This window comes from Stegostoma tigrinum, chromosome 31 (genome assembly GCF_030684315.1).
Source record: "Stegostoma tigrinum isolate sSteTig4 chromosome 31, sSteTig4.hap1, whole genome shotgun sequence".
Classification (NCBI taxonomy): Eukaryota; Metazoa; Chordata; class Chondrichthyes; order Orectolobiformes; family Stegostomatidae; genus Stegostoma; species Stegostoma tigrinum.
This window is the reverse complement of record NC_081384.1, coordinates 37,257,134-37,279,344: the sequence shown is the minus strand read 5'-3', so window position 1 is coordinate 37,279,344 and position 22,211 is coordinate 37,257,134. Positions and strand designations below refer to the sequence as shown.

General features: G+C 44.3%; 1 protein-coding gene across 3 annotated transcripts in view; it reads right to left on the bottom strand.

The window, feature by feature from the left end:
- LOC125466328 (uncharacterized) overlaps positions 1-22,211 on the bottom strand; it is an 88,221-nt gene that overhangs the window by 11,473 nt on the left and 54,537 nt on the right. For 2 of the 3 annotated variants that reach the window (XM_048560688.2, XM_048560687.2), the window contains exons 3-5: positions 21,794-21,982; positions 14,298-14,436; positions 8,633-8,770 (exon numbers count right to left, since the gene is read on the bottom strand). In XM_048560688.2, coding sequence (XP_048416645.2) covers positions 8,633-8,770; positions 14,298-14,436; positions 21,794-21,982 — 466 coding nt within the window. The remainder of the gene's footprint in view (positions 1-8,632; positions 8,771-14,297; positions 14,437-21,793; positions 21,983-22,211) is intronic. The other variant, XM_048560689.2, reaches the window with a different exon arrangement.

Genomic DNA, 22,211 nt, shown 5'->3' with positions numbered 1-22,211 from the left:
TTCAAGGGACGGTGTGGACTCGTTGGGCCGAAGGGCCTGTTTCCACACTGTAGGGAATCTAATCTAATCTAACTCAGCCTTCCTTTCCCATTTGCTCAGCATGCCCTTTGATCCTTGTCATCCTAACACCTGTATTTAGCATCTATATAAACGAACTATATCTAATTCTCATGAGGAAGAAGATGTTAGTGACAATGAAAAGTATACAGGCTGAAGGACCTGTGCTGAATTTGTACAGAATGCTAGTCTCCAAATCTCACAGAAATATCTTTAAAATATCAGGTTTCATAAATGGTTATAATTGAGACTGTCTATTTAATTCTATGTTGAAATGGATTTGAGGCTCTAGCAGATAGGTGATTGACATTTCTACTTGGATAGAGGGCCTATGGGATTCACAATTGCCATGGAGATGTACTTTGAGAGGGGAACAGTACATAACAAGCCGGTGTACGATAAGATAGCAGATTTTCCTAAGATACCCATAAACCGCACAGGCATGGCCAGTCCTCCAAAAAGTGGACAAGAAAAAGTAAACAGAGAAATAGAGATGGTTGGTCATTATTGCTGCTCAATGACAATGATATTGAAAAAATGTGTTTATGAGGATTTAAAATGAGGCTGGAATATTTATTTAGCTTTGGCTCGAAAGAATAGTCTCTGGGGTAACTTTCATTAGCTTGTGGATTAGACATTATCCAGCTAGAAAATGAGTAAGCAATTCGGAGCTGAGGACAGCTTTGAAAGAGTAAGACATTTACTGATGGAAGTGAATTATTGATTATTTAAAAGTCAAATAGGAAATCTGTTTTGACTTTTGAAGTATAAATAGGGGAGGTAATGGTACTATTGCTGGACTGTTAACCCGGAGACACAGGTAATATTCTGAGGATACTAAAATGTGAGGCTGGATGAACACAGCAGGCCAAGCAGCATCTCAGGAGCACAAAAGCTGACGTTTCGGGCCTAGACCCTTCATCAGAGAGGGGGATGGGGAGAGGGAACTGGAATAAATAGGGAGAGAGGGGGAGGTGGACCGAAGATGGAGAGTAAAGAAGATAGGTGGAGAGAGTATAGGTGGGGAGGTAGGGAGGGGATAGGTCAGTCCGGGGAAGACGGACAGGTCAAGGAGGTGGGATGAGGTTAGTAGGTAGCGGGGGGTGTGGCTTGGGGTGGGAGGAAGGGATGGGTGAGAGGAAGAACCGGTTAGGGAGGCAGAGACAGGTTGGACTGGTCACGGTCGGACATAGAGCAGTTTTTCCGCCGTCTTCGCCTCCATGCCTACTTCTTCAACCGGGAACCTAACCCTCCTTCCACTGACCCCTTCACCCGCTTCCAACACAAGTCCTCCTCCTGGACACCACCCCCAGGCCTCCTACCCTCCCTCGACCTCTTCATCTCCAACTGCCGTCGAGACATCAACCGCCTCAACCTCTCCACCCCTCTCACCCACTCCAACCTCTCCCCCGCAGAACGGGCAGCCCTCCACTCCCTCCGCTCCAACCCCAACCTCACCATCAAACCCGCAGACAAGGGTGGCGCAGTGGTAGTATGGCGCACTGACCTCTACATCGCCGAGGCCAGACGCCAACTCTCCGACACCACCTCCTACCGCCTCCTCGATCATGACCCCACACCCGAGCACCAAACCATCATCTCCAACACCATTCACGACCTCATCACCTCAGGGGACCTCCCACCCACAGCCTCCAACCTCATTGTTCCCCAACCCCGCACAGCCCGTTTCTATCTCCTTCCCAAAATCCACAAACCTGCCTGCCCTGGTCGACCCATCGTCTCAGCCTGCTCCTGCCCCACCGAACTCATCTCCACCTATCTGGACTCCATTTTCTCCCCTTTGGTCCAGGAACTCCCCACCTACGTCCGTGACACCACCCACGCCCTCCACCTCCTCCAGGACTTCCAATTCCCTGGCCCCCAACACCTCATATTCACCATGGACGTCCAGTCCCTGTACACTTGCATTCCGCATGGAGATGGCCTCAAGGCCCTCCGCTTCTTCCTGTCCCGCAGGCCCGACCAGTCCCCCTCCACCGACACTCTCATCCGCCTAGCTGAACTCGTCCTCACACTCAACAACTTCTCTTTTGACTCCTCCCACTTCCTACAGACTAAGGGGGTGGCCATGGGCACCCGCATGGGCCCCAGCTATGCCTGCCTCTTTGTAGGTTACGTGGAACAGTCCCTCTTCCGCACCTACACAGGCCCCAAACCCCACCTCTTCCTCCGGTACATTGATGACTGTATCGGCGCCGCCTCTTGCTCCCCAGAGGAGCTCGAACAGTTTGTCCACTTCACCAACACCTTCCACCCCAACCTTCAGTTCACCTGGGCCATCTCCAGCACATCCCTCACCTTCCTGGACCTCTCAGTCTCCATCTCAGGCAACCAGCTTGTAACTGATGTCCATTTCAAGCCCACCGACTCCCACAGCTACCTAGAATACACCTCCTCCCACCCACCCTCCTGCAAAAATTCCATCCCCTATTCCCAATTCCTCCGCCTCCGCCGCATCTGCTCCCACGACAAGACATTCCACTCCCGCACATCCCAGATGTCCAAGCTCTTTAAGGACCGCAACTTTCCCCCCACAGTGATCGAGAACGCCCTTGACCACGTCTCCCGCATTTCCCGCAACACATCCCTCACACCCCGCCCCCGCCACAACCGCCCCAAGAGGATCCCCCTCGTTCTCACACACCACCCTACCAACCTCCGGATACAACGCATTATCCTCCGACACTTCCGCCATTTACAATCCAAACCCACCACCCAAGACATTTTTCCATCCCCTCCCCTGTCTGCTTTCCGGAGAGACCACTCTCTCCGTGACTCCCTTGTTCGCTCCACACTGCCCTCCAACCCCACCACACCCGGCACCTTCCCCTGCAACCGCAGGAAATGCTACACTTGTCCCCACACCTCCTCCCTCACCCCCATCCCAGGCCCCAAGATGACATTCCACATCAAGCAGAGGTTCACCTGCACATCTGCCAATGTGGTATACTGCATCCACTGTACCCGATGCGGCTTCCTCTACATTGGGGAAACCAAGCGGAGGCTTGGGGACCGCTTTGCAGAACACCTCCGCTCAGTTCGCAAAAAACAACTGCACCTCCCAGTCGCAAACCATTTCCACTCCCCCTCCCATTCTCTTGATGACATGTCCATCATGGGCCTCCTGCACTGCCACAATGATGCCACCCGAAGGTTGCAGGAACAGCAACTCATATTCCGCCTGGGAACCCTGCAGCCATATGGTATCAATGTGGACTTCACCAGTTTCAAAATCTCCCCTTCCCCTACTGCATCCCTCAACCAGCCCAGTTCAACCCCTCCCCCCACTGCACCACACAACCAGCCCAGCTCTTCCCCCCCACCCACTGCATCCCAAAACCAGTCCAACCTGTCTCTGCCTCCCTAACCGGTTCTTCCTCTCACCCATCCCTTCCTCCCACCCCAAGCCGCACCCCCCGCTACCTACTAACCTCATCCCACCTCCTTGACCTGTCCGTCTTCCCCGGACTGACCTATCCCCTCCCTACCTCCCCACCTACACTCTCTCCACCTATCTTCTTTACTCTCCATCTTCGGTCCCCCTCCCCCTCTCTCCCTATTTATTCCAGTTCCCTCCCCCCATCCCCCTCTCTGATGAAGGGTCTAGGCCCGAAACGTCAGCTTTTGTGCTCCTGAGATGCTGCTTGGTCTGCTGTGTTCATCCAGCCTCACATTTTATTATCTTGGAATTCTCCAGCATCTGCAGTTCCCATTATCTCTAATATTCTGAGGACCTAGGTTCAAAACCCAATATGGCAGATAGTGGAATTTAAATCCAATAAAAATCTGGAATTAAGAGTCTAATGATGACCACAAAGCCATTGTCAGAGAAAACCCATCTGGTTTCCAAATGCTCTTTTAGAGAAGGAAACTGATATCCTTACCTAGGGCACAGTGGCTCAGCGTTCAGCACTACTGCCCCACAGCAACCCAGGTTCAATTCCAACCTTGCGTGACTGTCTGTGTGGAGTCTGCATATTCTCCCCATGTCTGTGCAGGTTTCCTCCAGGCCCTCCGGTTTCCTCTCACAGTCCAAAGATGTGCAGGTTAGGTGAACTGGTCATGCTAAATTCCCAATAGTGTGCAGGCTAGGTGGGTTAGCCATGGGAAATGCAGGGTTAGGTGGAAAAAGGGTGGGTCTAGAAGGGGTGCTCTTTGGGGTGGGGAGGGAGATCAGTATTGACTTGATGGTGCGAATAGCTAGCTTCCATACTGCAGGGATTCTATTCTACCTGGTCTGGACGACATGTGACTCCAGCTCTACAGCAATGTCATTGACTCTTAACTGCCCTCTGGGATGGGCCATAAATGATAGCCCAGACAGTGATAACCTCATCCCATGAATGAATTTTTAAAAAGCCAACTAAAATACTGTTTCGATAATGTTGCTTTTAGCTCATTTGTTTCAGTAAACAAAAAGTAACAGTTTAAATCTTCTTGTACAATTCTTCCAATCAGTCACTGGAAATTCAGGTGTCTTTTCTAGAAAAGAGATAACACAGTGCGGAGCTGGAGGAACACAGCAGGCCAGGCAGCATCGGAGGAGCAGGAAAGCTGACATTTTGGGTCGGGACCCTTCTCCAGATTTTTTCTGAAGAAGGGCCCCAGCCCAAAACATCAGCTTTCCTGCTCCTCTGATGCTGCCTGGCCTGCTGTGTTCCTCCAGCTCCGCACTGTGTTATCTCTGACTCCAGCATCAGCAGTTCTTACTCTCTCTTCTGTGAAAAGTTTTCTGCCTCTACAGGGATTGTAACAAAAGTGATGTACAATTTGGTCAACAGCACCATGTGCTATGGGAAAGCCTACGATGACAGCAAACCCCTGAGTGCTGGCATCATCTGCTTCACTCTGTGGGAAAAAAGTTAATGGCAGTCTTGTTTGCATAACCAGACTCAGCAATTTTCCTTATGCAACCATTAGTGCGCTGGAAACTATGAGATGTTGTTACTACCTCTATCTATAGCTTTGGTAGAGACAGTGACGTATTAGTAAAGAAAGGCAGATATCATGTGAGCCACAATGCTGTCCTTCCTCTGTTTTGAGATTGCTGTTCAAGCTATGACAGTGACATGAATATAAACATATGAATTAGGAGCAGGGGTAGGTAATCCTTCGAGCCTGTTTTTACCATTCAATAAGATCACAGCTGATCTGTTTTCATTTCAATTCCACGCTCCTATTTCCTCCCCTGCTTAGCAAGAATGGATCTACAGCTAAAAAAACAAGGAACTGCAGATGCTGGAAGTCAGGAGCAAAAACAAAAATTTGCTGGAAAATCTCAGCAGGTTTGTGGAGTGAAAGCAGAGATAACATTTCAGCTCCAGTGACACTTCTGAAGAACACCTCCACCTAGCATTTATTCAGCATCCACTTCCTTTAGAGGCAGAACATTCCAAAATTGCACAATGAAAAGAAACTCCCCTATATCTCTGTCCTAACAGGGCGACTCCTATTGTTTACGCTCTACCCTCTGGGCTGAACCACAAGAGGTAACATCCTTCCCAATTCCATCTTGTTAAGATCATACAGGATCTGATACAATTAAAATAAACCACCTTTTCTAAAATACAGTGAAAACAAGTTCAGTCTGTCCAACATTTGCTCATAAGACAACTCACTCATTCCTGTTCTCAATCTAATAAACCTTCTCTGAGCTGCCTGCAATGCATTTACATCCTTCCTATATAATGAGACCAAAACTGCACACAGTATTTGAGACATGGTCTACAAACACCCTGTATAATCTAAAGCATAGCATCTTTGTTTCCACATTCAATTTACCTTGTGATAAAGGATAGCATTCTGTTCGCCTTCCTAATTGCTTCTTGGATCTGCACACTAATTTCTTTTTTTCCCCAAAGCTTATGACACCAGAATTTCAGATATCACCTTATTCCTGACCCCCACTTTGAGAAGCCTTGCCCCAAAGTGTGAATACAGGTTGTTTGCTAAAACTCAGCCAAATTTCCAAAACAAACAAATTTCTTTTCGCTGAACATTTTACAAGGCTGAAAGATTTTTAAAAGTGAAATAAAAGTGTGGAATGTGGCAAGCTGTTTCACAAAGAGAAAGAAGACCATACACAGGAAGGAAGTACTGGGCCATTGTAAAGCTCAGACACATCTCGAGACCATTTCATTATAAAAAATGCTCCTGTGAAACACCTTGGGGAGTTGCATTGCATTAAAGAAGCTATATAAATGCAAATTGTTGTTAATATTGCTTTCAGCAAAGAATTCAAAATCCTATTGGGCGTTTTGTATTAAGGGGATAATTTATAGGTCAATAAGATCCTGTAAAAGTAACTAACAGGTCTGTTTTACAGTAAGGTATAAGAGGCGCTGTATTGTATTATTATTCAGATATCAGGAAGGCATGAGACCTTTAAGAAAGCTAAATGACATCATGACATGTGATGCTTTTGTACAAGTGGACTCCATCTTATACTCTGTATACTCAGTTAGTCTGGCAAACAGATAGCCAGAGTGCTGGACAGTCTGCTAGTCATTCTGCTTGTGAGATTGTTGGACAGTCTATTAGCAAACAGCTAACAAGTCCTGTTAGTCAGTCTGTTAGTCAGTCAGTCATCTATGCCTATAATGTAATTGCAATATAAAATAAGTGCATGATCTAGACTGTAGATGCAAGTCTGTGATGCCAAATCAGTGCACAGTTAATTGTTAATAAACTTCTACATATCTGACTCCATCTGGACTCCATTATCTGTGGTACATGTTATGTAAGTTAACATAGAAAACTACAATCACATTACAGGATGCTGTGAAAGGATACTCGGGGATGCTGCTGACAGATGATCGATCAGTTGCCAATTAAAGCATCGCGGTGATTCACTGCTGAATTGACCATTTTTTCATCTTCATACCTGTGAAGTTTTTATTGATCAGTGCTTGAAATTAAGTTAAAGGGGTAAGTGTGAGCATGTTCATGTGAACCCCAAGAATAAGGTGCAGTGTTACTGTTAGATTCTTACTTGGAATCATTTTGATTTTTAAATGTAAGGAATTATCCCTGAAATCTCACTGAGGGTCCATTCTTCTTTTCTAAATATCCAGAAGTGTGCTTATACATGGCTGATTTTTTTTCCATCAGTGGTATTTTCTCATCTACTAACCACTGCAGTAAATCACCCATTTTTCTGATTGATTATTTTATATGCAAAAGCCCCATTAAGGGCAATGCAGACCATCAAACGAGGGGAAGAGAGAGAGAGAAAGGGGGCTAAATCAAAACGGAGTTGCAAGGGGAGATAAACCACTGCACTGCCCCCCATCCCCACCCCACTCCCCGATGGCTCCTACCATTCTCAAAAAGCAAAGTTGACTTAGTTACTTTCTAATCAACCTGATCAGAGATGTTGTTGCACACCTCTTGAGTCAACAGGGCTTGAACATTTGACTCCTGCCTCAGAGGTAGGGACATTACCGCTGTGTCAAAGAGCGCTCACTCAGGGCCCTTCGTGCTGATCAATATCGTGTTCAGATTTGAAGGGTTCAGGTAGGGGTTAAATTTGAAAATGTTAGCACAGGAAGAAACGTTTTTGTGGGCTGTATTATTAGAATCTGTGTAGAAAGTGGTAGTGTAAATGCTTGCCATATACAGATAGTGCCCACAGTACCTCCTATCTGACATGCGCACGTACGAATCAAACACCATTGATGAGCACAAAGGAAGCTAAATGATGCCTGACAAATAGATTCTCAGGAAGCCTTTTTCTCCTTTACAGATTGAGCCTACTGCTTTGGGCAGCATCGTGGCTCAGTGATTAGCCTTGCTACCTCATGTCGCAAGGGACCCAGGTTCGATTCCACTCTCAGGCAACTGTCTCCACAGAGTTTGTACATTCTTCCCATGCCTGCGTGGGTTTCCTCCCACCATCCAAAGATGTGTAGGTTAGGGTGGATTGGCCATGCGAAATTGTTGACAGTGTCCAGGGATGTGCAGGCTCGGTGGGTTAGCCATGGGTAATGCAGGGTTACAGGGATAGAGAAGGGGGTGTATTTGGGTGGGATGACATTTGGAAGGTTGGTGTGGACTCAATGTGCTGAATGGCCTCTTTCACACTGTAGGAATTCTCTGATTCTAACCCCTGTGCGCCAGTTAGTGGCAGACACTGAGGCGCTTTAGAAATCAAAACAAGACAGTATTGATGTTGAGCACCAAAGAACAGAAACTGCTGGTGAAACTCAGCAAGTCTGGCAGTATCAGAGAAGAGAGAAACAGAGTTTTAATATGTTAAGTCCAATATGACTATTCTTTGGAACTTAGTTATCTGCAGGACGTAAGTTTTGAAGAGGGATCATATCAGGCTTGAAGCATTAGCTCTGTTTCTGCCCCCACAGATGCTGCCAGACCTGTTGAGTTTCTGCAGTACTGCTTGGACTTTTTAAAGTTGTTTCTGAAGTTTGGCAGCAAGTTGTCATGCTGGCTTCACAACAAGTACAGCAAATGTTGAAATGCACAAATTGAGATTGAGTTGTCTATACATTTTGTGCTGGGAGAGGTTGAAGTGAGAGAACTTTTGGAATGAGGTTACCTCAGCATTTCCATTACACTTTGAAATCCAAGTGTTTTGAATGTTCAATGCCATATCTTCACCATGGCTTCTGGTCAAACCCTCTTTCTGCACATTCTGCTGTGATTTAAAGCTTCCCTGAAAAGAATTGGAAAACACCTGCCAAGGGCCAGAAAAAGACAGGTCTTACATTCGAACAGCACCAAATCACATTGACACATCACATTGGTTCATTGAGTTGAGTTAATGGAAACAGAAAATGGATTGTTGTAATTGAGGTAAAAGAAACAGTGGCTCTGCGCCAGCTACAGTGAGACAAGAAATGGGGGCCTGTGTAATTTTTTGTGGTGGCAGTGGTGGGAGGAATGTTAATCCGCAGTTTCTGCCCTGCTTAAGAGTGGAAACACGGGATTGTTTCCATCCCACAACCTTTGCAAGATGAGGCTTCAGTTAAAGAAAAGCAGCATCAGCTAGGCAGGAATCATTAGAGAGTCGGAGCTCCATCTCTTGGAATGTAGATTCAAATAACAGTCTGCCAAACCAGCAATAACAATGCGGCTGAGTGAATCAGACAGGCACATGATGCATTAGTGTGCTCGGTTTGAGATTCCCGTTGCCTTGTTCAAACTTCTCTTTCGCGTCCTCCTCTGTGTGGTCAATATTGAAATAATATAATTGACGCTGTTTTGAAAGGAGTGTAAGAACCAGGAGACCAGGGATTTGACTGAAACTTTTTGTTTTAAATGTGGCAGGGCAATGTCAAGGTGCTTGGAAGCTAACAGATTGGATCTGTGACCTTATGACCAAAGGAACTTCAGTATAATTGAAAACAGGCAAGTTATGTTAAGTCTTTTAAAATCACTTATGAAGCCTTCACCAGAGTATTATAACCAGGTCTGAGCACCACACTTTAACTTGCATCCAAATGCTTTAGAGCAGGAAAATTAAAGTGTTCTATGAGATAAGGGATCTAAGTTACATAAACAGACTACAAAGCTAAAGTTGTTTGCTGCAGAGCAAAGCAGGTGATGGAGAAATTAAATAAAATGTTCAAAACTATGTTTGTTTTGATCCAATAAATGATTAAAAAGTCAGTCAGACTGAGTTATTTCAGTTTGTGATGGTTAGAAACTTTTTGCCAGTAGCTTACACCAGGGGATTGAATCAGTAATCGAAAACGAAAGGTTTCCAGGATTCTGGAGAAAGATCAAAGGGTGAGGTAAATTGGATAATTCTTTTGAAGACTGGCTGAGACAGGATGTGATGAATGGCCACTTTCTGAGCTTTGTGAGTCTGAGATTCTAGCAGGATTGTCCCTGTCTTCCTACTGACCTAACAAGAATCTGTTGTTCATGGAACTGCTCCCATCATTTCAAAGATACAGTCATGTGGCCTCTGCTTTTCCATATTTTGGAACATTGACAGGCTGTGTGGACACTATTAATGCGCACAGCACTGTGCTCAACTTCATATGTCTGCAGCACTCACTGCATTGTGAATTTATTCATTTTTCTCCTGTGTAGCCTGTGGTCATTGTAGTGCTCAGTTGATATCCGTTTATTCAACAGATATTGGTGACAAAATCTGAGCCTTCACAGTTTTTATCACTGACTCAGTGGGCTAAGCTCTCTGAACACTTTTTAAGTGTCATTTTGGGTTCAAGTACACAACTAGTACCAGTCAGCCAGTATTTAGCTCTACTTTTCACACCTCACTCGAGCCTGTGCATGCAGGTACAAATTGCCCACAAACCAGTAGTTGATTTTGGTCAATGATGAATTTGATAGATTGTTGATAGACAAGGGTGTCAGAAATTATTGAGGTGGGTGGGAAATTGGAGTTGAGAGCACAAACAGATCAACCTTGATATTAACAAATGGCAGAGCAGGCTTAAAGGGTCAAATGCTGGAAATAATGGTCCAGTGGTATTATTGCTGACTGTTAATCCTGAAGTCAATGTTCTGGGGTCCTGGCTTTGAATCCTACCACAGCAGATGGATTTGAATTCAATAAAAATCAAAAATTAAGAGTCTAATGATGACCATTGTTGATTATTGGAAAAACACATCTGGTTCACCCATGTAATTTAGGGAAAAAATTCTGCCATCCTTACCAAGTCTGGCCTACATGTGACTCCAGACCCACAGCAATATAGTCGACTGTTAATTCCTCTCTGGGTAATTAGGAATGGGCAATAAATGCTGGCCTAGCCAGTGATCTCAAATGAAGAAAAATAAATGGCCTAGTTCCTTTCCTAGAAGGGGAAAGGTTACTCAGATACTTTGTCCTTAGAGGCTAGGTATTGCAGATTTGGTCCTCAGCCAGGGTGAGACTGTAAGCAGTAGGTGGATGGGAGATTTTGAAGCTTGTGAAATCCACATTCATACCATTGGGCTGCAGCGTTCCCAAGCAGAATATGAGTTGCAATCATTTCAACTCCCCCTCGCATTCCTTAGATGTCTATCCTAGGCCTCCTGCAGTTCCACAACAATGCCACCCGAAGGTTGCAGAAACAGCAATTCATATTCCTCCCACTGCATCCCAAAACCAGCCCAGCTCGTCCCCGCCTCCCTAACCTGTTCTTCAATTCACCTATCCCTTCCTCCCACCTCAAGCCGCACCTCCATTTCCTACCTACTAACCTCATCCAGCCCCCTTGATCTATCCATCCTCCCCGGACTGACCTGTCCCCTCCCTACCTCCCCACCTACACTCACCTCCACAGGCTCCATCCCTGCCCCTTTAACTTGTCTGTCTCCTCTCCACCTATCTTCTCCTCTATCCATCTTTGATCTGCCTCCCCCTCTCTCCCTATTTATTTCCGAACTCTCTCCCCATCCCCCTTTTTGATGAAGGGTCTAGGCCCGAAACATCAGCTTTTGTGCTCCTGAGATGCTGCTTGGCCTGCTGTGTTCATCCAGCTCCACACTTTGTTATCTCAGATTCCCCAGCATCTGCAGTTCCCATTATCTCTGGTAGAATTTTAGTTTGATGGATTATGTTTAAAACAACTGCCTAGTAAATAAAGCTAGTTAAAAGGGGACACAGTCATAGTTGGCTAAAGAAGAATGGGCAAAGGTAGGACAGCAACAGCAAGCATTTAAGGAGATATTTTGTAACTTTCAACAATCATACATTCCACTGAGAAACAAAAAGGAAGAAGAATGCATTGTCTACGGCTAACTCAGGAAGATAGGGAGGTGTCATTTTAAAGCTAAAGTTGTACAATTCTGTAAATATTACTAATATGCTAGAAAATTGAAAGAGTTTTAGAACACAGCAAAGGATGACTAAAAAAATGTGAGAAATTAGCATACTAGAGAAAACAAGCAATAAATATAAAAGCAGATTCTAAAATCTTCCACAGGCACACAAAAAGGATGAGAGTAGCTAAAGTAAATAATCGTCAATTAGACGATCAGATTGGCAAGTTGATGAGGAACAAGGAAATGGCAGATACTTTGAAAGAATATTTTGTACCTTCCTTCACACTAGCTGAAACTAGAAGCATTCCAAACATTGTCGAAAATCCAATGCAAAACATTGACAATCCCTGAAGCTGACCTACATCCTAAGGTCTTCCTGGAAGTGGCTGCAAAAGTCATGAAGTGGTCTTCTTGAACGGTATAGGATTCCAAGGAAGCTTGTGAAAGTAAATGTCATCATCAGAATCCTACATCTTTCAATAAGATCACCCCCCACTCTCTTAAACTTCAAGAGCATAGGCTTAACCAGCTCAAACATGAATGGCAGAGCAGGCTCTATGGGCCGAATGGACTCCTCCTCCCCATATTTCCTATAATCTTTATACTCAGTCTTCCAGTGCTTTGTGGGTCTCACAAATTCTTCGATATACAATGACTAAAGGAAGTTATCATTTGATTGTGGGCTAAGGGCATTGCTGGCAGGCCACCATTTATTATCCATCCTAACTTTCCCCCCATGGCCAATGAGGAATAAACCACATTCTATGAGTCTGAAGTCTTATGGAGGTCAGACCAGGTAAGGATGGCAGGTTTCCTTTTCTGAAGGACATTAATCAACCAGATGGGTTTTTACAACAATCACATGTGGGTGCATTAAATCAGTTTTTGGTCCTTATCCTCTATTTTTATTGAATTCAAATGTTGCTATTGGTCGTGGTGGGATTTTCACTCAGAATCCAGAGCCTGGGCTCTGCATTACAGCCTGGGGACATGACCATTATGTCTCCACCTCCCGGTGGTTTTGTGCATTTTTCACAATTCAGCATCGATCATGTAAGGTTGGCACTTACAGAAAAGGCCATTCCACCCACTGCACCTGTCCCAAATCTTTGGAAGGGCCATCCAGCTGGTCCCACGAAACCTGCAAATTGTCCTCTCCAAAGATCCAACCAATTCCCTTTGGAATGCTTGCTTTGACGATCCTTTCAGGTAGTGCATTTCAGATGACTGCAACACAACTTAGGGAAATTCTCTCTTCATCTTCCCTCCTGTTCTTTTTTGTCAGTTACCCTAAATCCATGTCCTCCGGTAACTGATCCTTCTGCTAGAGGAAACAGCTTTTACCTGTGTATATTGGATCACTTTGTATTTGTGAACATTACTTTATGCTGCTTTACCCTGCTCTCCTTTAAGGAAAACAGTCCCTATATCTCTAGTCTTTTGCCCTGCAACACTGCAGCACAGATGGTCAAGTGGAGAATAGCCACTGGGTGACATCTCCTTTGTTAACCATCCTCAGGATTAATCCCCGTTGGCTAAACATATGGGAGGGATATGGGCCAGGAGCAGGCAGGTGGGATTAGTTTAGCTTGGAATTATGTTCGACATGGGCTAGTTGGACTGAAGGGTCCGTTTCCATCCTGTATGACTCTACAAATCTACAGAGTGGAACTGCTGCATTCCTAAAAATTGCGAAAGGAAACATCTTCAGGGCTTCCTGCATTAATATTAGGTTACAGGCTTATAATTGTAATGAAAAACATAATGTGGATTATAGGAGGAGAGCAGAGGGAGCCAGATAAACCACAGCACATGAAGAGAGAGATTTGGGCTGGGAAATGGAGCCATGAGTCTTGGTTGAAACACAATGAGCTCATACGGGGGGAGGCTGTGTTGGATGAAAGAGGGGATAAAGGAAGAAACTTCAGTGAAGCAGCGGCAATAATAGTTTCTGCACAATTTTACGAAATCCAAGGAATCTAAAGAACACATATCACTATCTGTTAGGCAGAGTGGTGACAATTAGCTAACAACAATTTGCATTAGATAGCGTCTTTGGGGAGTGATTACCAAATAAAATCTGCAGTCAAGCCACATAAAGAGACAAAAACTTTGGGAAAAACGGTGGATTTTAAGGATAATCCTGAAGCAAACGTGGATGGGTATAGAGGTGGAGAGGTTTAGGAAGGGATTTCCAGAGTTTGGGGTCCAGGCACCTTCAGGTGTGGCCACCAATACTGGAGCAATAAAACCAGGAGATCAGATATCTTGAAGGGCTGTCGTGATGGGGCAAGGTTATAGAGTTAGGGAGAGATTTAAACATACTAATGAAATTTTAAAATCAAATTTAAGATGGTGCTGCTATCTGGGAAGCATTGTTTAAGGACAAAAAGGAGAAACAAACTCGGGAAAGGCAACTCAAGACAAACGAAGCTCAAAGGGAAGAATTGACAGAATAAATCATCAGAAGGAGTGATTACCTGAGTCGGGTGATTCTCACTGATCGGTGTGGATTGAGAGTTGGGGGTATGGCTAGCCAATGGGAAACAACTTCCCTGCTGGCTTATTTCAGAGAAGAAAGAAGAGTTGATGTGTGGTGTTGAGGAAATCCACAGCTTGCTAAATAAATAAAAGAACATGTTAGAATCTCAGCTGCAGCCAATGATCTAGTCCATTTGACCCCTGAATATCTACAATTAGAGCATTCTGTTTGACAATTGGGCTAGCCAGGCTAATGCAGGTCCCCAGAGCCCCAGATGCTCTGAGAAAGTTTAAACCAGTTAGTTTAAAATGTGTTATCCAGAGTGAGCAGCCTGGATTACTTTTTACTTTCTCTCATTGCACCCAGTCTGCTCACATTCCGCCCCAAAGTATAAACACAATGTTGGTTGATCACATCACTGACATCTAGAGACCAAAGATATCAGCTCAGGAAAAGAGACAAACAAATTAAACCAGTTTAATGCATCACAATAGGGTTTATTTGCATTATGAAGTGTTTTTTTTCTCTATTCCCTGTCACAGTAGAAACCTGACAACACTCGGCATGATTCATTTTTACTCATCCCCAGAATGTTTACCATTTTGCCCAAGGAGCTGCACTTCTCTACTTCTGAATCTGAATCTGGATAATGAGTGTTGGAAAGCCTTCCAGCTCAGTACACATCGGTCACCAGTTGTGCCTGTCAGCATCACTGGATTCGGATCAGAAGCAGGAATTCCACCGCTTCCCAACAGTGGGAAGACAGGGACATGTTGTAAAACCCAGCTGCTGCCATATCTGGCCTCAACAAGGACAACATAAATGGGAACCCAAGCTGGTCTCTTTCTGATTTATATTTTTCTGTAACAAACATAGAACACAGAATTTAGAGCAGTACCGCACAGGAACAGGCCCTTCAGCCCACCATTTCTGTGCAGACCATAATGCCATTGCAAACTAATGCCATCTGCCTGCATGTGGTCTGTATCCTTACTCATGCATTTGGCTAAATCTCTCTCAAACATTACTATTGTATCTGCCACCACCATTTACCAAGGCAGTACATTCTGGACACCTACTACCCTCTGTGGACAGAAAACCTACCTCGCCCCCATCATAGAATCCCTACAGTATGGAAGCAGGCAATTCCACCCATTGAGTCCACACCAACCCTCCAAAGAGCATCCCACCCAGACCCACACACCCTAACCTACCCCTGTAGCCCTGCACTTCCCATGGTTAAACAGCACAGCCTGCACATCCCTGGACACTTAGGGCAATTTAGCATGGCCAATCCACCTAACCGTGGGTGGAAACCAGAACATCCAGAGAAAATGTACATAGACATGGGGAAAACAAACAGCCAGATGTGGAATTGAACCTATGTCCCTGGTGCTGTGAGGCAGCAATACTAACCACTAAGTCACTGTGGGGCTGCCATTTCTCACCTTAAACCTATGCCCCCAGTGTTTGACATTTCCGCCTGGGAAAGATCCTCTAACTGTCCGTCCTATCCATGCCTCTCATGACGTTATATACTTCTATCAGGTTGTCTCTCAGCCTCCAGCTCTCTAAAGAAAACAATGAAAGTTTCCCCAAATGAGTAATCAAGAAAGGCTGGATTAGCTGAGACTTTTTCACTGGACTGTAGGAAGTTGACAGATAACCTGATAAAAGTTTATCAAATAATGACAGGCACAGGTAGAATTAGTGGTAGGAGCAAATTACTGCAGATGCTGGAATCTGTACTGAAAACAATTGATGCTGGAGATCACAGAGAGTCAGACAGCATCGATGGAATGAGAACAAGCTAATGTTCCGAGTCTAGAACAGAGCTCTGATGAAGAGTCATTCAAATTCAAAACATTAGCTTGCTCTCTCCAAGGATGCTATCTGACCCATTGTGATCTCTAGCATTTCTGTTTTCAGCAGGGTTAATGGTCTTCTCCCTAGGATGGGAGATTTCTAGACTAGGGGACGCATCTTTAAGGCGAGAGGAGAGATGTTAGAAAGACATGAGGGGCAATCTTTTTCCACAGAGGGTGGTTTGCATGTGGAATGAACTTCCTGTGGAAGTGGTGGATGTGGGTACAATTATGGCATTTAAAAGACATTTGGGTAAGTACATTATAGGAAGGATTTGGAAGAAAACAGGCCAGGGGTGGGCAAGTGGGACGAGATTAGTTTGGGTAAGTACATTATAGGAAGGGTTTGGAAGAAAACAGGCCAGGAGTGAACAGGTGGGACGAGATTAATTTGGGATTATGCTCAGTATGGACTGGTTGAACTAAAGGTCTGTTTCTGTGCTATATGCCACTTTCAGGGAGCTATGGACTTGCACTGCAAGATCCCTCTGTATATCAATCCTCCTAAGGGTCCTGCATTAACTGTGTACTTTCCTCTTGAATTTGACCTCCCAAAATGCATCCAATCACACTTGTTCATATTAAACTCTATCTGCCATTTCTCTGCCCAACGTTCCAACTTATCTATATCCTGCTGTATCCTTTGATTTTTTTTTCCTTACTGTCCATAACTGCACCAACTTTCATGTCATCTGCAAACTTATTAACCAGGCCACCTACATTTTCATCCAAATCATGTATATATATTACCAACAATAGAGATCCCAGCACTGATCTTGATTATAGACCTCCAGTCAGATAAACACCTCTGCACAATCACCCTCTGTCCTCCATGACCAAACTAATTTTATATCCAACTTACCAAGTCACCATGTGATCCCACGTAACTTAAGCTTCTGGACCAGCCTACCACGGGTGGGTGCCTTTTCAAATAATTTAGTAAAGTCCACATAATCAACATCCACCGCCCTACCCTAAATCATTTTTGTTACTTCCTCAAAAACTCAAATAAACCTGTGAAACAAGCCACGCTGATCATCTGTAATAAGTCCATTATTTTCCAAATGCATGTAAATCCTGTCCCTCAGAATCTTCGCCAATAATTTCCCTACCACTGATGTAAGACTCACTGGCCTACAATTTCATGGCTTATCCCTGTTGTCCTTCTTGAACAAAGAAACAAGATTGGCTACTCTCCAGTCTTCAGGGACCTTGTCTGTGGCTAAAGAGGACACAACAATCTTTGTCAAGTCCCCAGCAAACTCCTGCCTTGCCTCCTTCAATATCCTAGGATTGATCCCATCAGGCCTTATCTACTTTAATGTTTTTCAAGACATCCAACAGCAGCTCCTTCTTAAAAGTGACATGCTCTCGAACATTAACATACCCTGCTCTAAACTTATTATCACCCATGTTTGAGATAGCAAGAATTGCAGATGCTAGCGCCAGAGATAACACTGTGTGGAGTTGGAGGAACACAGCAGGCCAGGCAGCATCAGAGGAGCAGGAAAGCTGAAGTTTCAGGTCGGGACCCTTCTTCAGAAATGAAAAAAAAGGGTCCTGACCTGAAACGTCAACTTTCCTGTTTTTCTGATGCTGCCTGGCCTGTTGTGTTCCTCTAGATCCACACCTAGTTATCATCCATGTTTTTTCCCTTACCCAGCGACATCCTGGTAAACCTTTTCTGTACCCTTTCCAGTTTAATACTATCCTTCGTATAACAGGGCAACCAGAACTAAACAAAGTTCTCCAGAACAGGACTCACCAATGTTCTGTACAACCTCAACATGGCATCCCAACTCTTATACTTAAAGATCTGAGCTACGAAAACAGGCATGCTGAATACCATCCTAACCATCCTGTCTACCTGTGATACAAATTTCAAAGAATTATGCACCTGAACCGCTAGGTCTCTCTGATATGCAACACTACCCAGGGCTTTAACTTTAATTGTATTAGCCCTGTCCTTGTTTGTGATATCAAAATGCAATACCTCATATTTATTCAAATTGAACTCCACCTGCCACTCTTCAATGCATTGACCCATTTAATCAAGATCTATTTGTAATCTTAGACAACGTTCTTCACTGTTCATTGTACCACCAATTTTGGTGTCGTCTGCAAACTAACTAACCATGCCTCCTATATTCATATCCCAGGCATTTTTATAAATGTCTACACCGAAATCTACTTATCAAGGTTTCTTCTGCTCGCTTCACCTCAGTCAGTATCCCTCTGAATGTTTATGTTTCCATGTAAAATACCTGAAATGCTCCCTGTCATTGACAAACTTGCAAATGTGGCTTTGTGAGCTTCAACTTCAGCTAAACCATTCTCAGATGAGAGAATTTACCCAATACCTTCTGGAAGTCCATGTAACAGGCAAAAACCTCTCTCTATGCATTACTTCAATTCTCTCTTCCAAATAAGTCTAAGTTTACCAGCACATACTTTCCCCCTCTTCCTCCTCTCCGTCTTGGCCCCAACCATTTCTTTAAGGTAATTGTTGCCAGTCCCATCTATTTTTAGAGTGTTTAAGTGTCATATCCTTAATTACAGATTATAGTCATAATCTGATAGTACAGAAACATACACATATTGGGCTAACTGGTCCAGAATTCGCTTAATTCCCTCTTTGACATTTCTTAGACAACAGAATAATATCAGCAAACTGCCTGCCAAAAAAAGAAAATTCACTAATAGAGAGAAAATCTTTAGCGTTCTAACCACCTTCCTTGAAAATCTTTGGCTATAAATTCTCTGGTCTTGTGGATCTGAGGATTTTTCTTTAATTCTTTCATGGGATAAGTCATTATTTTCAATCTGCCAGCCATCTCTAATTGCCACTGAGAAGCTGCTGCTGATGTACCTTGTTGAACTGCTGGAGCCTATCTGAAGCAACTCGAGCTTTGTATTGTGCTTTCAACCAAGAGCTGAACATTATTAGGCTGTGAGCATCTGCACATACACTGTCCCTGAAGCTGCTTGGTCTGATTAGTTAGTAAGGCTTATCAACCCTTTATGTACTGTAACACTTTATCTACATCCATCTATATGTATAGGTTCTCAAATACAGCTCTCTAGTGAGGTGTCTAAGATCTCTTTCTTCACATGCTCATTCTAGATTGACAGCTCCCCTCTTACAAATGGTAGAAACATGAGATCAGTGACAGTGCTGTCATGGAATCCCCACATGGAAGCAGGCCATTCAGCCCTCTAAGTCCACACTGACCTTCTGAAGAGCATCCGACCCTCTTACCCTATCTTTGCACTTCCCATGGCTAATTGACCTAGCCTGCACATCCCTGGACACTATGGGTAAATTAGCCTGGCCAATCCATCTAACCTGCACATCTAAGGACTGTGGGAAGAAACCCACACAGACATGGGGAGAACGTGCAAACTCCACACAGACAGTAGCCTGAGGGTAGAGTCAAACCCAGGCGCCTGGCGCTGTGAGGCAGTAGTGCAAACCACTGAGCCATCATGGTAACATTGCTTGATTAGTAATTCAAAGTCCTCAACTAATGTTCTGGGGAACATGGATTCGAATCCCACCATGTTGATGGTAAAACCTGAATTCTATAAAAACTTGGAATTAAAAGCGAGCCTAACAGCAACCAGGTCAGCATTGTTATTTATTGTAAATACCCATCTGGTTCATTATTGTTCTTTAGGGAAGAAGTCTGCCATCTTTACGTGGTGTGGCCTACATGTGACTCCAGACCCACAATGTGGTCTACTCAGAAGTGACCGAGCACACGACTTAGTTCAAGGTCAGTTAGGGAGTAGCTACAAATGTTGGCCTTGTCAGTAACATCCACAACCTATAAATGAAAACAAAAACTCATGATTTACATGAATCTCCTTATACTTCAGGGAGACCTTTGGGAAAAGAGTTCCAGGATTTTAATCTAGTGACAGTGGGTGTCTCAGAGCAGATTTTTCTGCAGATGTCAAGGCTGTCACTTGCTGGCTGGAGGGCCAGTGAGAGGCTGATGCTGCCTTTGCCAGGCAAGGCCCACTGACCCACACACCAAACAGGCACTAGCAAGACCACCAGCTGGAATCAAGACCCTGATGACAGAAATACAATCTCCCACTCCAGCCCTAGTAAAATCTGTTAGCCAGTCAAGGGATGGTGGCTCTTCAGCTCAGCGGTGCCACAGAAGATGTGATTACAACTGCAGAAAATGTGCCCTACAGGACCAGGAGGACAAGGGACAAAGTGTTTTGGGGTCTTAAGGGCTTCAATGGGCAGGTGGGTGCCAAAGTTGACTGTGGGCCTCAGCAACCCGAACGTATTGTTGGTGAGGCGAGAATGAAGGAAAGGTTTGGTTTTGCCACAATCAAGTTGAATTATATGTCATTCCCACTCTCCAGTCCCATCATCTCTAGGAGCAGAAGACCATCCGTATCTCCAAGTCAAGATGGTGGCTTGGAGGGGCACTGTCATACTGTGGTATTTGCTAACCTTGTTCTTCCATGGGGTACAGAGTGTGGGTTTAGATAGCGCTGTTGGTGACTTGCTGCAGTGCATCCTGTAGATGGCACACACCATATGTTGGTGATGGAGGGTGTGAATGTTTAAGGAATAGCTAAGGATAGCAGATTTCCATTCCTAAAAGACAAAACTGAATCAAATGAGTGTCATTATTTTCTTCATTTTTGTAACTTTTATCTGATTAATTTTGCTGATTTAATCATGCTTTTCTTTGGGATTTCTGACATTCTGACTTCCCGCAAGTGTTAATACTACGTGTCAGCCTGGTAAAATATTCAATTATACCCCAAGAGTCTCAAGGCATTAAATATTGCAGAGATCTTGGTGGTCAAAAAAAATCAGAGAATAACAAAAGTAAATATGGACCCTTTGGGGATTAGACCAGAAGACTTATTATGGGTAAAAATCACAATATTTTGTTAACTGCTTTCACAGTAGAAGACACAAAATCATAGAATCAGAATCCCTACAGTGCAGAGAGAGGCCATTCATTCCATCTAGTCTACATCAAACCTCCCTGAAGAGCATCCCACCCAGACCCATCACCCCAGCCTATCCCCATATTTACTATGGCGAATCTACAGAGCCTGCACATTTCTGGACACTACAGGACATGGACAGGAATATGGGAGGAAAGATTTAGAGGGGTATATACATGAATGGAAAAGTTTTGGAGGGATATGGGTCAGGAGCAGGCAGGTGGGTCTAGTTTAGTTTGGGATTATGGTCAGAATGGACTGGTTGGACCAAATGGTCTGTTTCCGTGCTGTAGGACTTTATGACTCCAAGACTATGATATGGGCCAAATGCAACCAGATGAGACTAATTCAGATTAGGAAGTATGGTTGGCATAGATGAGTTGGACCAAAGGGCCTGTTTCTGTGCTATATGACTCTATTACTCTGTCTCAATGGACCTATTGGGAGCTTTCCTGGTTTTCTAGCTAATATCCTGTCCTTCATATTTTCCCCATTCGGGTCATTACATCAAGCCACACCTAGTGCCCAAATTTCCAAAAAGCACCAAAGTTAAGCGTTCTATAGGCAGCAATGTATCATTGTAAGGCTTGTAATGCAAACATCCACCAGCAGCTCATCTGAAGATAAGGGAACATGCATCACCAACCTTCTGGAGTCAAATGTTTGCTGTTCATTTTTTAGAGACCGTAGTTTTATAGCAAAGGCTCCCAGCAGCGTGAGGAATAGGAGAAGAACGAGCAAGCACGCCCCAATCAATATACACGTGAGCTGAATCTCTGTAAGAACTGATTGACAGCGCTGTCCTTTGTACCAAGTGTGTTCCTTCTCACTGCACCTAGTCGCAAAGGGTAAGAGTTAGAAGAATTGGCTTGAATGATAGGCGTCTGACAACAATGAAACAACAGTGTGATTTAAAGATTTAATTAGATTAGACTGGACTGCATTGGGTAGAACTGGGTTGAATGTGATTGAAACAGACTCAACTAGGCCAGAGTGGACTAGATTGGGTAGTCTGGCAAGATTAGGTAAGGGTGGATTGGATCAATTTAGGCAGGATTAGGTTA